The 13800-nt window shown below is 43.4% G+C and overlaps 1 protein-coding gene across 1 annotated transcript in view; it reads left to right on the plus strand.

The window, feature by feature from the left end:
* Window positions 1–13800, plus strand: part of LOC140404453 (fibrillin-1-like) — a 716712-nt gene that overhangs the window by 24376 nt on the left and 678536 nt on the right. Inside the window, exon 4 of the mRNA XM_072493009.1 lies at window positions 8145–8240. Coding sequence (XP_072349110.1) covers window positions 8145–8240 — 96 coding nt within the window. The remainder of the gene's footprint in view (window positions 1–8144; window positions 8241–13800) is intronic.

Below are 13800 nucleotides of genomic sequence, written 5' to 3' on the forward strand. Positions count from 1 at the left end.
AAATTACACAAATCCTTAATGGAATAAATTGCAAGCAAAATATTGGTTTAATAGACAGACTTTAACAAAAAATATAGGTCATAAGGTTAGCACCACAAAGCCTCTTAATGTTTTACCAAAATACTGTAGCCAGAAGAGTTCCATGATGATGGGGGTCATTCTCTCAGATTGCTCTCCTGTGAAGTACTTTGGGATGTTTTCCCATGTTAAAGGCTCTATATAAATGCAAATACTTCTTTAAAAAATAAGAGGTAATTAAGATTCAATAACAACCTCCAGGAGTTGTAAATTACATTTGAGGTTAACTGTCTTATTAGCCATGTTGGTAAGACTAATGATAGGGACAGATTTAATCATTTGAAGATCTTGGATCTGAAGGATAATTATGGTCCCGTGGCTATCAATGTACTTTATTTACCCACTTTTATTGGCTTCTATCCTGTAAAGCGTGTTTTCTATTCATAGTTATGTATATTGCAGAAATGTAACTTACAATATGCTGCACCACAAAATTGAATGGTTAACTTTTGAAATGTGAATAATGAATAATTTTATAAGTGCAGTTTTAGTGCAGTTAGAAGAACTAGTCCTGCAATGAATTAGAGAATTTTAGATGCTTTGCTAAACAGGAAATGGTGCGATATGCACACTTAATTTTTCTGTATTTCCTATGGTTATGTTAGGAACATTCATGTTTACATAAACAGTACTTCTTTTGAACCCATCATGTGACTTTTTTGCTGCAGCGTAACAGAGAAAAAATGCACTGATGTAGGAAAATGTGTGTTTTTGGCAGGAGACTATCAGTTGGAATTTAGCAAAGCAATTCAGATCTGCATTTATGCCAAGTGAGTCTCTACTGTCTGCTGTTTGTTTGTATTTCATAGTCTTGGGGTGAATATACTTTAATATATTAAATTCATAACTAACCAGAAATCTTGTGTCCGTTAAATCCTATATTCTGGGCCTACTTATTTCACCTTGTATTTTGTGATGTGAAATACAGATTTAATATAAGGAAGTCTTGGTTAAATCTTTGCAAGACAAGTATCAGTATTGCAGATGTTAATGATTGATAACGAGGGAGGTTTATTTTTCTTGTCCTGCTGAGGTATTCATTAAAAATTAGTGGCAACAATTTCTTAGTACTGTAGGTGGCTCCTTAATGAAGTTTTTAGTTGTGCCAGAAATTCGGTTTTAAATAAGTACATAAAGTGAGTTTGCAAATAACATGTGGTACTTCCGAATGTATTAAGTTATTGATTTTTAATTTGTAATTAAATGGGCTTGGAGTTAATGATTTTATGGTGCACATTTATTTTTGAAGATATTACTGAACCAATGCAAGGAAGGAAACTTATTGCAAGTTTATTAATATACTCAAATCATGAATGAATGTGTGTTTTCACTTTTTCACAGCATTAATTTTGGTTTCTATTTTCTCGAGACTTTTTTTTTCCACATTCATCTCTTCTCCCTAAGCTACATAATTTACAGCTGAGAGGACAAGCAGGTAGCCAAGGACATCTTCACAACCTTTGCCAAAGCCACTGTGTGGCTAGTTGGTATGGAATGCTGAAATAGAATCCAAGGTGGAAAATGTGCCAATTTTCTCCTTTCAATTAAGCATATGATCGCTATCCAGTGGTGCCATCTACTTGCCTTCTGGAGAAGTGTGAAAGCTGATGCCAACTAAAACTGGCATTTGTCATTATATTAACTTTATTGTGTAAATATACTTGTATTCAGTTGCTGCTTGTGCCACAGCAGCACTTTCTAATTGATTTTTTCATGAATGCAAACACTCATCATTAGTGAAAATGCTATTTCTTTTTAAAAAAATGTATTTATTGCAAACATGTACCAAAACAGGTTACAACAAATAAACACCCCGGGAAACATACTTCCCAGCAATCAACTATTACAGTCTGTACAAATCCCCCCCCCCCTCCCCCCCCCCCTTTTCACCATCCCACCCCTGTGACGAACAGCGCCTCAAACATGATCACAAACATCCCTAACTTTTCTCAAACCCCTCTGCAGAGCCCCTTAACTCATACTTTATCTTCTCCAACTGCAGGAAGTCATACAGGTCACCCAACCAAGTTGCTACCCCCGGTGGCGATGCCGACCGCCACTCCAGCAAAATTCACCGCCATGCAATCCAAGAGGCGAAGGCCATGACATCAGGCTTCCTCCACTCCATAAGCTCCGGCTTCTCTGAAACCCCAAATATAGCCATCAAAGGGTCCGGGTCCAGGTCCACCTCCTCCACTATCCCTGGCTAAGACCGTGAATGCTCCCACCCAGAATCTTCCCAATTTCTCGCAACCCCAAAACATGTGCGTGTGATTTGCTGGCACCCACCCACACCTCTCCCACTCATCTACCCCCTGGAACAACCCACTCATTCTCGCCCGAGTCATGTGCACCCTGTAAACCACCTTAAACTGTATCAGACTCATCCTTGCACAGGAGGAGGTCCCATTTACCCTAGGCAGTGTCTCACTCCATACTCTCCCATTGATCTCCCCTTCAAACTCCCCTTCCCATTTCTCTTTGATCTTCACCAGCCGCTCGCCTCCCTGATCCCCCAGCCACTTGTATATATCCCCAATTCTTCCCTCCCTTTCCACATCCAGAAGCAGCAGTCGCTCCAGCACGGTATCCCAGCAACCTAGAGAACCCTCTCTAGACCTTTAGTGCAAAGTTCTTAACCTGCAGATACCTGAACTCACTCCCCCTCGGCAGCTCTATCCTCTCCCTTAGCTCCTCCAGACTGGTGAACCCATCATCCAAATACAGATCACTCGCCTTGACCAGTTCCACCTCCTGAATACACTACCCCCCCCCCCCCCCCTTTAGTATAAAGATCGGGAGAAAAGGCCTTTAGTATAAAGATCGGGAGAGCCTGAAAAATAAACCAGAATCTCGGCAGAACATTAATTTTCACCACTTGGACCCTCCCCACCAATGTCAACGACAATGTATCCCACCTCCTGAGACCCCCCCCCGGCTTCCTCTACCAGCTTCCTCTACCAGCTTCGTTAAGTTCCACTTATGGAACCCTGTCCATTCCCTCGCTGCCTGAATCCCTAAAGAGCTAAACCTATCCTTCGCTACTGTAAATGGCAACCCCCCTAAATGAGCCCGCTGTTCCAGCTCATTCACCAGGAAAACCTCACTTTTCCCTACATTCAGTTTGTACCCCGAGACCCGTCCAAACCTCCCAGCAGGCCCATAATCCTGCCCATACTCTCCAGCGGATCCGAAACATGCAGCAAGAAGTCATCTGCACAGAGCAACACCCGATGCTCCCTCTGGTCCCCTCATAATCCCCTGCCACTCCGCCGATCCCCTAAGAGCCATCACCAACGGCTGTATGGACAGCGTGACCAGCAATGGCAGCAGCGGGCACCCTTGCCTCGTATCCCTGTGCAAGTCAAAGCTTTGCAAACTCCTATTATTCGTCCTCACCCTTGGTCTTGGTGCCATATACAACAACCGCACCCGTGCCACAAATCTTGGCCCAAATCGAAACCTTCCCAAAACTTCGTACAAATTAGTAATAGAGATGTGGAGGAAGAAATTGCAAAACAGATTATGGATAGGTGTGGAGGTCTCAGGGTAGTTGTCATGGTTAACTTTAACTTTCCAAATATTGATTGGAACCTCTATAGGTCGAACAGTTCGGATGGGACAGACTGTACACAGTTTTTGTACAGACTGTGCAGGAGGGTTTCCTGACACAATATGTGGATAGGCCGACAAGAGAGGGGGCCACATTGGATTTGGTACTGGGTAATGAACCGGGCCAAGTGTTAGATTTGTTTGTGGGAGAGCACTTTGGAGATAGTGACCACAATTCGGTGTCTTTCACTATTGCAATGGAGAGGGATAGGGCCATCTGGCAGGGCAAGGTTTATAATTGGGGGAGGGGTAATTATGATGCGATTAGGCAAGAATTAGGGAGCATAAGATGGGAACAGAAACTGTCAGGGAAAGGCACAAATGAAAAGTGGAGCTTGTTCAAGGAACAAATACTGCGTGTCCTTGATAGGCATCAAGTCAGGCAGGGAGGAAATGGTTGTGTGAGGGAACCATGGTTCACAAAAGAGGTTGAATGTCTTGTCAAGAGGAAAAAGGAAGAGTATGTAAGGATGAGAAAACCAGGTTCAGTAGGGTCGCTTGAGGGTTTCAAGGTAGCAAGGAATGAGCTGAAAAAAGGGCTTGGCGGGTCGGATCAAGGAAAACTTTTTACTCTTATGTGAGAAATAAAAGAATGACCAGGGTGAGGGTAGGGCTGGTCAAGGGCAGTAGTGGGAACTTGTGCATGGAGTCAGAAGAAATAGGAGAGGCGTTGAATGAATACTTTTCTTCAGTGTTCACCAAGGAGAAGGGCCATGTTTTTGACGATGAGTGTGAGATTCAGGCGGGTAGGCTGGAGGAAGTAGATGTTCTGAGGAAGGATGTATTAGCAATTTTGAAAAACCTGAGGGTCGACAAGTCCCCTGGGCCAGATGTGATATACCCAAGGATTCTTTGGGAGGCAAGGGATGAAATTGCAGAGCCTTTGGCTTTGATCTTTGGGTCCTCGCTGTCCACGGGGATAGTGCCAGAGGACTGGAGAGTGGCGAATGTTGTTCCTCTGTTCAAGAAAGGGAATAGGAATGACCCTGGTAATTATAGGCCAGTTAGTCTTACTTCGGTGGTCGGGAAGATAATGGAAAAGATCCTGAAGGATAGGATTTATGACCATTTGGAAAGATGCAGCTTAATCCGGGATAGTCAACACGGATTTGTGAAGGGTAGGTCTTGCCTCGCAAATTTGATTGAATTCTTTGAGGAGGTAACTAAGTGTGTAGATGAAGGTAGAGCAGTTGATGTCGTATACATGGATTTTAGTAAGGCGTTTGATAAGGTTCCCCATGGTTGGCTCATGAAGAAAGTAAGGAGGTGTGGGATAGAGGGAAATTTGGCCAATTGGATAAGTAACTGGCTATCACATCAAAGACGGTGGTGGTGGATGGAAAATTTTCAGACTGGAGACCAGTTACCAGCGGTGTACCACAGGGATCAGTGCTGGGTCCTCTGCTATTTGTGATTTTTATCAATGACTTGGAGGAGGGGGCTGAAGGGTGGGTCAGTAAATTTGCTGATGACACAAAGATTGGTGGAGTAGTGGGTGAGGTGGAGGGCTGTTGTAGGCTGCAAAGAGACATTGATAGGATGCAGAGCTGGGCTGAAAAATGGCAGATGGAGTTTAACCCTGATAAGTGCGAGGTGATTCATTTTGGTAGAAATAAATTTGAATGCGGATTACAGGGTCAATGACACGGTTCTGAGGAATGTGGAGGAAAAGCGAGATCTTGGGGTTCATGTCCACAGATCTCTGAAGGTTGCCGTTGGATAGAGCCGTGAAGAAGGCTTATAGTGTGTTAGCGTTTATTAACAGGGGGCTTGAGTTTAAGAACCGTGGGGTTATGCTGCAACTATACATGACTCTGGTGAGACCACATTTGGAGTATTGTGTGCAGTTCTGGTCACCTCATTGTAGGAAGGATGTGGAAGCATTGGAAAGGGTGCAAAGGAGATTTACCAGGATGCTGCCTAGTTTGGAGGATAGGTCTTATGAGGAAAGGTTGAGGGAACTAGGGCTTTTCTCTTTGGAGCGGAGGAGGATGAGAGGTGACTTAATAGAGGTTTATAAGATAATGAGGGGGATAGATAGAGTGGACGTTCAGAGACTATTTCCTCGGGTGGATGTAGCTGTTACAAGGGGGCATAACTATAAGATTCAGGGTGGGAGACATAGGAGGGATGTCCGAGGTAGGTTCTTTACTCAGAGAGTGATTAGGGTGTGGAATGGACTGCCTGCTGTGATAGTGGAGTCGGGCACTTTAGGAACTTTCAAGCGGTTATTGAATAGCACATGGAGCCCACCAGAATGACAGGGAGTGGGATAGCTTGATCTTGGTTTCGGACAATGCTCGGCACAACATCGAGGGCTGAAGGGCTTGTTCTGTGCTGTAATGTTCTATGTTAAGTACCACCATTCCACCCGATCAAATGCCTTCTCCGCATCCATGGACACCACCACCTCCACAACAGAGCCCTCGACGAATTCATCACTGCATTCAACAGCCGTCTTATATTACTCACGAGCTGCCTACCCTTCACGAAGCCGGTTTGATCCTCTGCAACCACCCCTGGGACACAATCCTCTATCCTCCCCACCAACAACTTGGCCAATGCTTTCACATCTGTGTTCAGTAGTGACATGGGCCTGTATGACCCACATTCCACTGGGTCCTTTCCTTTTTTGGGGGATTAGTGTGATTACTGCCTGCGTCATCGTCTCCGCAGCTCCTCCTTCTCCAGCGCTTCATTAAACACCCCCAACAAATTCCGCCGGGTACCCATCCGGCCCTGGGGCCTTCCCCGACTTCATATCCCTGATACTTTCCAGCACCGCCCTCACCCGCAGGGGCTCCTCCAATGCCTGCCTCTTTGCTTCCTCCATCTGGGGAAATTCCAGCTCGTCCAGAAACCGCCCCGTGTCACCCTCCTCTCCCCCCGGATCCGCCTGGTAGTAATCCCTAAACACCCCGTTTATCTTCCCCCGACTCCGACACCAAAACCCCAGCCCCAGTCTGTATCTTCAATATTTCCCTGGATGCGGCCTGCCTCTACAGCTGGTGTGCCAGCATGCATCTTGCCTTCTCCCCATACTCTTATTGCACCCCTCTTGCCCTACACAGTTGCCCTATCGCCCTCCCTGTTGTCAATCTGTCAAATTCCCCCTGCAACATTTTCCTCCTCTCCAATCCCTCTACGGTGGGCACCCTTGAATACTCCCTGTCCACTATCTCGCTCACTAGACATATTCCTCCCTTCTTTCTCTATCTGCACAAGCCTTAAACAAAATAATTTCCTCCGGACCACTGCCTTCAGTGCTTCCCAAAAAATGACCAACGACACCTCCCCATTCTGATTCAACTCCACATGCCCCTTAATCGCCGCCCGCACCTTATCACAAAAACCGCCATCCGCCAACAACCCCGAATCAAACCTCCACCCCAGCCTCTGCTCTCGTCCTGATCTAAACCGAATCTCCAACTAGTGGGGCCTATGGTCCGAGATAACTATCCCCGCACACTTCGCCCCCTCCACCCCAACCAAAATAACCCGGCTCACTACAAAGTAATCAATCCTCAAAAACACCTCAGATGTGTGAAAAGAAGGAATGCTCCCTTCCCCCTGGGTTCTGAAAGCATCATAGATCCGCCATACCCGTCCTCTCCAAAAACCCACCCAGCTCTGTTGCCATTTGTACCCTGCCCATCGACCTGGGGCTCGACCTCTCCACCCTCGACTCTCGGACACAATTAAAATCTCCTCCCATGATCAACTGGCGTGTGGCCAAATCCGAGATCGCTGCCAGCAACCCCCCTCATAAAACCCACATCATCTCAATTTGGGGCATACACATTTACCAACACCACCCATGCCCTCTCCAATACCCCACTCACAATTACATATCTCATACCCGGATCCCTCTCCTCCTTCACACACAAATGAAAATGCTATTTCTTCTTAAATATCAATAACACAAATTTGAGGAAATTTCTTCAGCAGCCCACAGATCCTCTTGCTATTCACCTAGAGGTTTTTTAAAAATTACATGTTCCATTTTGTATATTATTGTGATTGACTATCCGATTTCCAATTTAAGAATAAAAGTAGATGTGACTTCACAAACTTACAATTAATATTGACTGAACTCTGAAGCTGCAACTATGCCATATCCCTCTAAGTAAGCCAGTACAGGAACTTGCATGTTTACTTTTGGAGCTTGTCTGGGAATCTGACCTTTTTAAGTGTACATGTTTAGAAACTTGAGTTTATCAGGCTTATTTTAAGCTAATTGGTTCAGCTTTATCTTTGGTCACAGTGAACCTGTATAGAATGGTTACTTAATCTGTATTACTGTTATTTCAGGGCATTCTTTTTAAAGGTTTTCAACTTTTTAATCTGTAATTATCGTTGAGTTGAAGTTTTTTTTAATACACAAAGATTTGATTTGTGAAAATTAGCCTGATTATTATTATACTAAATTGAATCCACAATGGTTTATTTTGCAGTCCAACAGTGCAACATTAGATGCATGAATGGTGGCTCCTGTGCTGAGGATCATTGTGTTTGTCAGAAAGGATTTGTTGGAACTCACTGTGGGCAGCGTAAGTATTGTTACAGATTATTTTTAAGATTCCTTAAAATCAGATTTTAATAATTGGTTTGCTGTTATTTCCTTAATCGTATTTTAGAGTACATTGTATAAAATTAATGCAACAGTAAGTAAAGTTGCCATTTCCCCCCAAAGGGAAAAGCTGACTGGTGGTGATTTAACTGGAGGATCACCACACCTCGGTGAAGGGCAAGGTTGAGAAGCCAGGGCCTTCATAGATAATCTCAGCCGGTATTGAACTCGCAGTGTTGGCGTCGCTTTGCATTGCGAGCCAACTATCCAGCCAACCAGCCCCCACGAAAAATTAATGCAATAGAAATGCTTTGTTTAAGCAGATGTAGGGGACTCAATTCTGACGCTTCCATCTCCCACTTCCAGAAACAAATTAAAAAATATATTTTAATTCTATGCTTCAATGCGTCAGTGTATATGTAATCGACTACTGCTTGTGTTCCCTTACATTTACTTATTTAATAAAAACAAAAAGAAATGCTGGAAATATTCAGGTCAGACAGCATCTGTGGAGAGAAACAGTTAATGTTTCAGGTCAAGATGACCCATCATCAGAATTAAAAGATAGAAATGTAAGAGTTTTTAAGTCAGTGGAAAGGGAGGGATCAGGAGGAACCAAATCTGATAGTGTGGAAGGCAGGAGACAAAGATTTCAAGATGCAGCAGCCAAAGAGACGAAACAAAAGTTGTCCAAATTAGGTGTAAATGCTACATTGCAACTATCTGAACATAACATGAAGGGAAAGAAACAAACCAAGCAAGACTAACCCAGCAAAGCAGAAAAAGATTTATTAAAAAAAGACAGAACAAAATTAAAGTAGAGGTTATGTGCAAGGTTATGGGGATAAGACAGGGGAGTGGGACTAAGTAGAATGCACTTTCAGAGAGCCAGTGCAGACTAATGGGGTGAATGGCCTCCTTCTGCACTGTAAATATTCTGTGATCCTGTTGTGATCTAAAACTTACTCCCAATTCGTATGTTTATGTATGAAGTTGCTGAACTCTATATTGTGTCCAGCAGGCTGTAGAGTGAAGATAAGATGCTGTGCATTTGTTTCTATTCCGATTTCTAGGATCTGCAGTATTTTGCTTTTACATTTATTTCCTCATTTCATTGTAATAAAAGCCAACATAGCATTTTTTTTCCAATTTGCTTGTTGTACAAGTTAACTTTCTCTAATTATGAACAAGGATCCCTCTGTATTACTATTTCCCAGTCCCTTTCCATCTTAAAAATATTCTGCTTTTCTATTTTACTTCCAAAGTGGAATAACTTCACACTGCTCCACACTATATTCCATTTGCTGTGTTCTTGACCAATCACTTAACTTCTATCTCCTTACAGCCTTTTTGCATCCTTGGAGCTCACTTTTCCAAAAAACTGTATCATCAACAACCTTGAAGAAATTACACCATCCCCTTACCTACGTTATTGATAAATATTGTAAATGTTGAGGCCCAAGCATCAATCCTCTCACTAATTATGGCCTTCCAACCTAAAAATGACCTATATATTTGTACACTTTTTTGAATGAACTAGAATGATGGTTTAATGTACCAAATGTTTGCCGAATATCAATTTTTAGAGATGTTTCATATGCATTTATGTAAGTAAGGTTTCAGTATAATCTTTTATACAAATTGTAAGCTGGGAAATAAAATAGTTAATTAAAACACCGGAGAGTCACAGATTTTCCTTTCATCCCATGACCATTTTCTCTTCTTGCCCCTCTTGAATGCAATGTAAAAGGCACAAATTGCACTTTAATGTCCCTTTTTAATGTCTGAGCCTTCATGGTGAGTGCTAAGCTGTTTTATAAGGGCCTGGGAGGGAAGAGGGTGGTGTGGAGAGCAGAAGATTGTATCCTTGTCTGCTGTCTATATGTGCCGTTCCAACAGAGATGATCTTTTTTCTATCCTAACCTATAGCTGTTGAAGCCATTTGTCGTCCCCTATCACTGCATGAACCAGAGCTCAAGCATGTGACGTTTTGGTCCATTTGACTTAGCTTCTCACTGAATAAATTGTTTTCGGTATAAAATTTACTTTGATTATTATCTTCCTTAGTTGTCACATTAGTGACTTTCACCATGCTGTTTTACTTAGCCAGTAGGAATTGTGCAATAGCACTTAGATTTTGTGGCACAGTGGGTAGCATCCCTGCCCCTGAGCCAGGAGCTCCAGGTTTCAGTTTCACCCGAGAACCTGATGGCTAAAGAAGGTGTATTCATAACGTGACCAAACGGCTCGAGCATCAGCTTCCAACATGCCAATGGCAGGTGGTAAGAGTGTGAGAAACTCCTGGGCAGCCATGCTCAATGCAGAGTGGTGCCCCTCAAACTGTAAGGCTCTGGTGACAGGCTAACAACATATTCCAGGAAAAGCCTTGCTGTGGCAACTGATAAAAGCCTCCCTTGTGCACCACTAGGTGCAGGAAGTGAAACAACTCCCTCCTTTAACTTTCTTTCATCCCATTGGACTTCCATTGGCAAAGCAAGCCACTTATGGGTACTGCAGAATGTATTGTTCAATGTAAAACTTAGTTGTGCTCTCTGGATTTTCATGTGCATGAAACAACCTTGCCTGATAAGATGTGCAGGTGATATGCTGTCATCCCTTCATTGTTCTAGAGATGTAGGTGACAAGAGATTCTGTGGTGCTTTACTTTAAGCCACCCTTTCCTTTCTGCATGGAATACTATTGCCTTCATTTAGTATGTTTCATTCTCCTCCACAACTGCTTGAAAAGAATCCAACTCACCATTTGAGAAGCATAAATATAAATCTAAACACTGTCACTCAGTAGTTGAAAACAAATTACTGACTACTTTCATAAATAATTTTCTTCAATAAAAGGAAGCTTTTTGTAGACTATTAATTTCTGCAGCCTCCTTGCTGATCAATCTTTTGTGCCAATCTGTTTATTTGCTCAACTGCCTCCATAACTACTACTCTGTCCCTATCTATTGTCTCTTTCTGTACAGAATTCCTGTGACTACCACTCACTGCCTCTTCCTAAGTTGAAATATAGGGTCTCAGATGACTATTCTTGTAGACAAAACCTACATATAAGAAATAATATAAGGCAGGAATTGTCAACAGGGGTTTTCAAGAGAAAATAATAATTCAAGAAACAAACCAAGATGGAAATTTTTTGTAGATCAATGATTAAGAAAGAATTTCAAAAATAAATATCCTGCATTTCCTACTGTCTGATGTATTTTCCTACAATGGAATCCACTGACAATTAAAATAGAGATGTAGGATGATTTCATGTTTGTGGGTCATTAATTAATGGAATTATTTGTGAAAGGTCAGCAATTTTAAAATCTATCTCAAGCAGGATTGCTGAAGTTTCCCATAAACTAATGTGATCCACTGCTCATAAAGGTTAGTGGAAGAAAATTTATATGGTCGAAGGAGGAGGTGGGTACGGAAGGAGGGAAAATGAAGAAGCTGGCTTTCAATAAGTTTCAATGAATTCTACAACTACATACTCTGCCCATGGACCATTTGCCAAAGAAATAATAAATTGATTTGAAGCAATGTCTCTGTTACGTATACTAGGGGATATTAACAGAACAAAGGAAATGTTGCCTAATGGGACAGGTTGCTAATTCAACAAAAAGAGAAAATACTTTACCTTGGTGCTGAAACATGTCCCCTGTTTTGTACCCATAAACTGTGCAGCAGTTTCAGGTTATGCCTCAACTGTCACAACTGACATTACTTGCAGCTGTTGTAATTACAGATTGTCAACCAGTCCTGTGTTAGTCTCAAGTATTATGCTTTCAGATGCATCGTACTTTGTTGTGCATTGCATATTATCTGCCATTTAAACATATGGTTGACTCTTAATTTCTCTCTGAACTTAGTTGTATGAAACCACTAAAAAAAAATAATAAAAATAAGACTGGATGGGCCACTTGGCAATGACCTGGACACCAGCCATAACAACGGTGCAACCAACCCTGTTGACCCTGAAAAGTCCTCCTTACTACCATCTGGGAATTTTGTGCCAAAATTGGGAGAACTGTTCCCCAGACTCATCAAGCAACAGTCTGACATAGTCATGCTCAGACAACCGTATACCTTTATCCCAGATTCTAAAGTCACCATTCCTGGATGTGTTCGGTGCTATTGGTAGGACAGTCCTTATTGGAGGTGGGAGCCTCTGGTATACGGTTGGGAGGGAGTGGCCCTGCTAGTCCATAACATTGACTCTAGTTTACAAGATGTCTCATGAAGCCATATAACGTATGGCTAAGAAACCACCTTCTGATTACAACCTACTGATCTCTCTCAGCTGATAAATCAGTACTTTTCTCTGCTGAACACTATTTGGAAGAAATGCTGAGGGTATCACGGGCACAGCATGTACTCTCTCTGGAGGAACTTCAATATCCATCACCAAGAGTGGCTTGGTAGCATTGCTACTGATTGAGCTGGCTGAATTCGGAAGCTCTTGGCTACCGGACTGCACCTGTGGCAAGTGGTGAGAGAACTAACATGAGGGAAAAACCTACTTGATCTCATTCTCCCCCACCCACCTATCATAGAATGGTAAAGCATAGGAAGAGACCATTCTGCCTATTAAGTCCATGCCGACTCTGCAAGAGCAACTCACCCAGTCTCACTCTCCTGCACTCGGTAGCCCTGCACTTTTGTTCACTTCAAGTAATTGTCCAATTATTTTTTGAAAGCCATAATTGAATCTACCTCCAACACACTTTCGGGCAGCACATTCCAGACCCTCATCACTCGCTGAGTTAAAAATGAAAACTTTTCCTAAAATCACCAATGCTTCTTTTGCCAATTGCCTTAAATTGGTGCCCTCTGAATCTTGATACTTCTGTTAATGGAAACAATGGGCCAGATTCCCCGATTGTGAGGCTATGTCGGGAGGATCCATGGCGTTTTACGTGGGAAAAATCGGTGCCGCCCCCGCACCATTCCTCTGACCGGTGAGGGGCTAGCAGGCACGCCATGTAAAATGGCCAGCCTCCACAAAATAAACGGGCGGAAAATTGCCGTGTCCATGGCCGCGCATGCGTACGCGTCGACTTGCAGCGGTCGCACCATACAACATCACGTCAGCCATGCGAGGACCTGACCTGCCAGATAGCCGGTCAGCAGCATGGCTCCCGTTCGTTTGTGGCGGTGCTGATCATAATCCGCAGCCGCCACGCCGGGTTCCCGCATGGCTGGGACCACGCATCACCCACGCCGTTCTGAACTTGGCCTATCGGGAAGGGCTTCCTGGTGACGTCCTGAGGCCGTCCCAACAGCGTGCGCTGCGCGCTGCGATGATGCTGTTTCGGAGGGAGTGGAGCATGCGCAACCTGCGTAAAACAGGCACCGTCCCCAAATCGGTCGTAAAACTGGATTCTCCGCCTGATCGACGATTACGAAGTCGGAAACTGAGAATCTCACTCAATATCTCCATACGTACTTTGTCTAGACCCTCTTGATTTTGAACACCTCAATCAAATCCTGTAATTTCTTCTCCAAGGGGGAGACCATGCTTCTCCACTATCCATG

Source organism: Scyliorhinus torazame, chromosome 30 (genome assembly GCF_047496885.1).
Source record: "Scyliorhinus torazame isolate Kashiwa2021f chromosome 30, sScyTor2.1, whole genome shotgun sequence".
In the NCBI taxonomy this organism is placed as follows: Eukaryota; Metazoa; Chordata; class Chondrichthyes; order Carcharhiniformes; family Scyliorhinidae; genus Scyliorhinus; species Scyliorhinus torazame.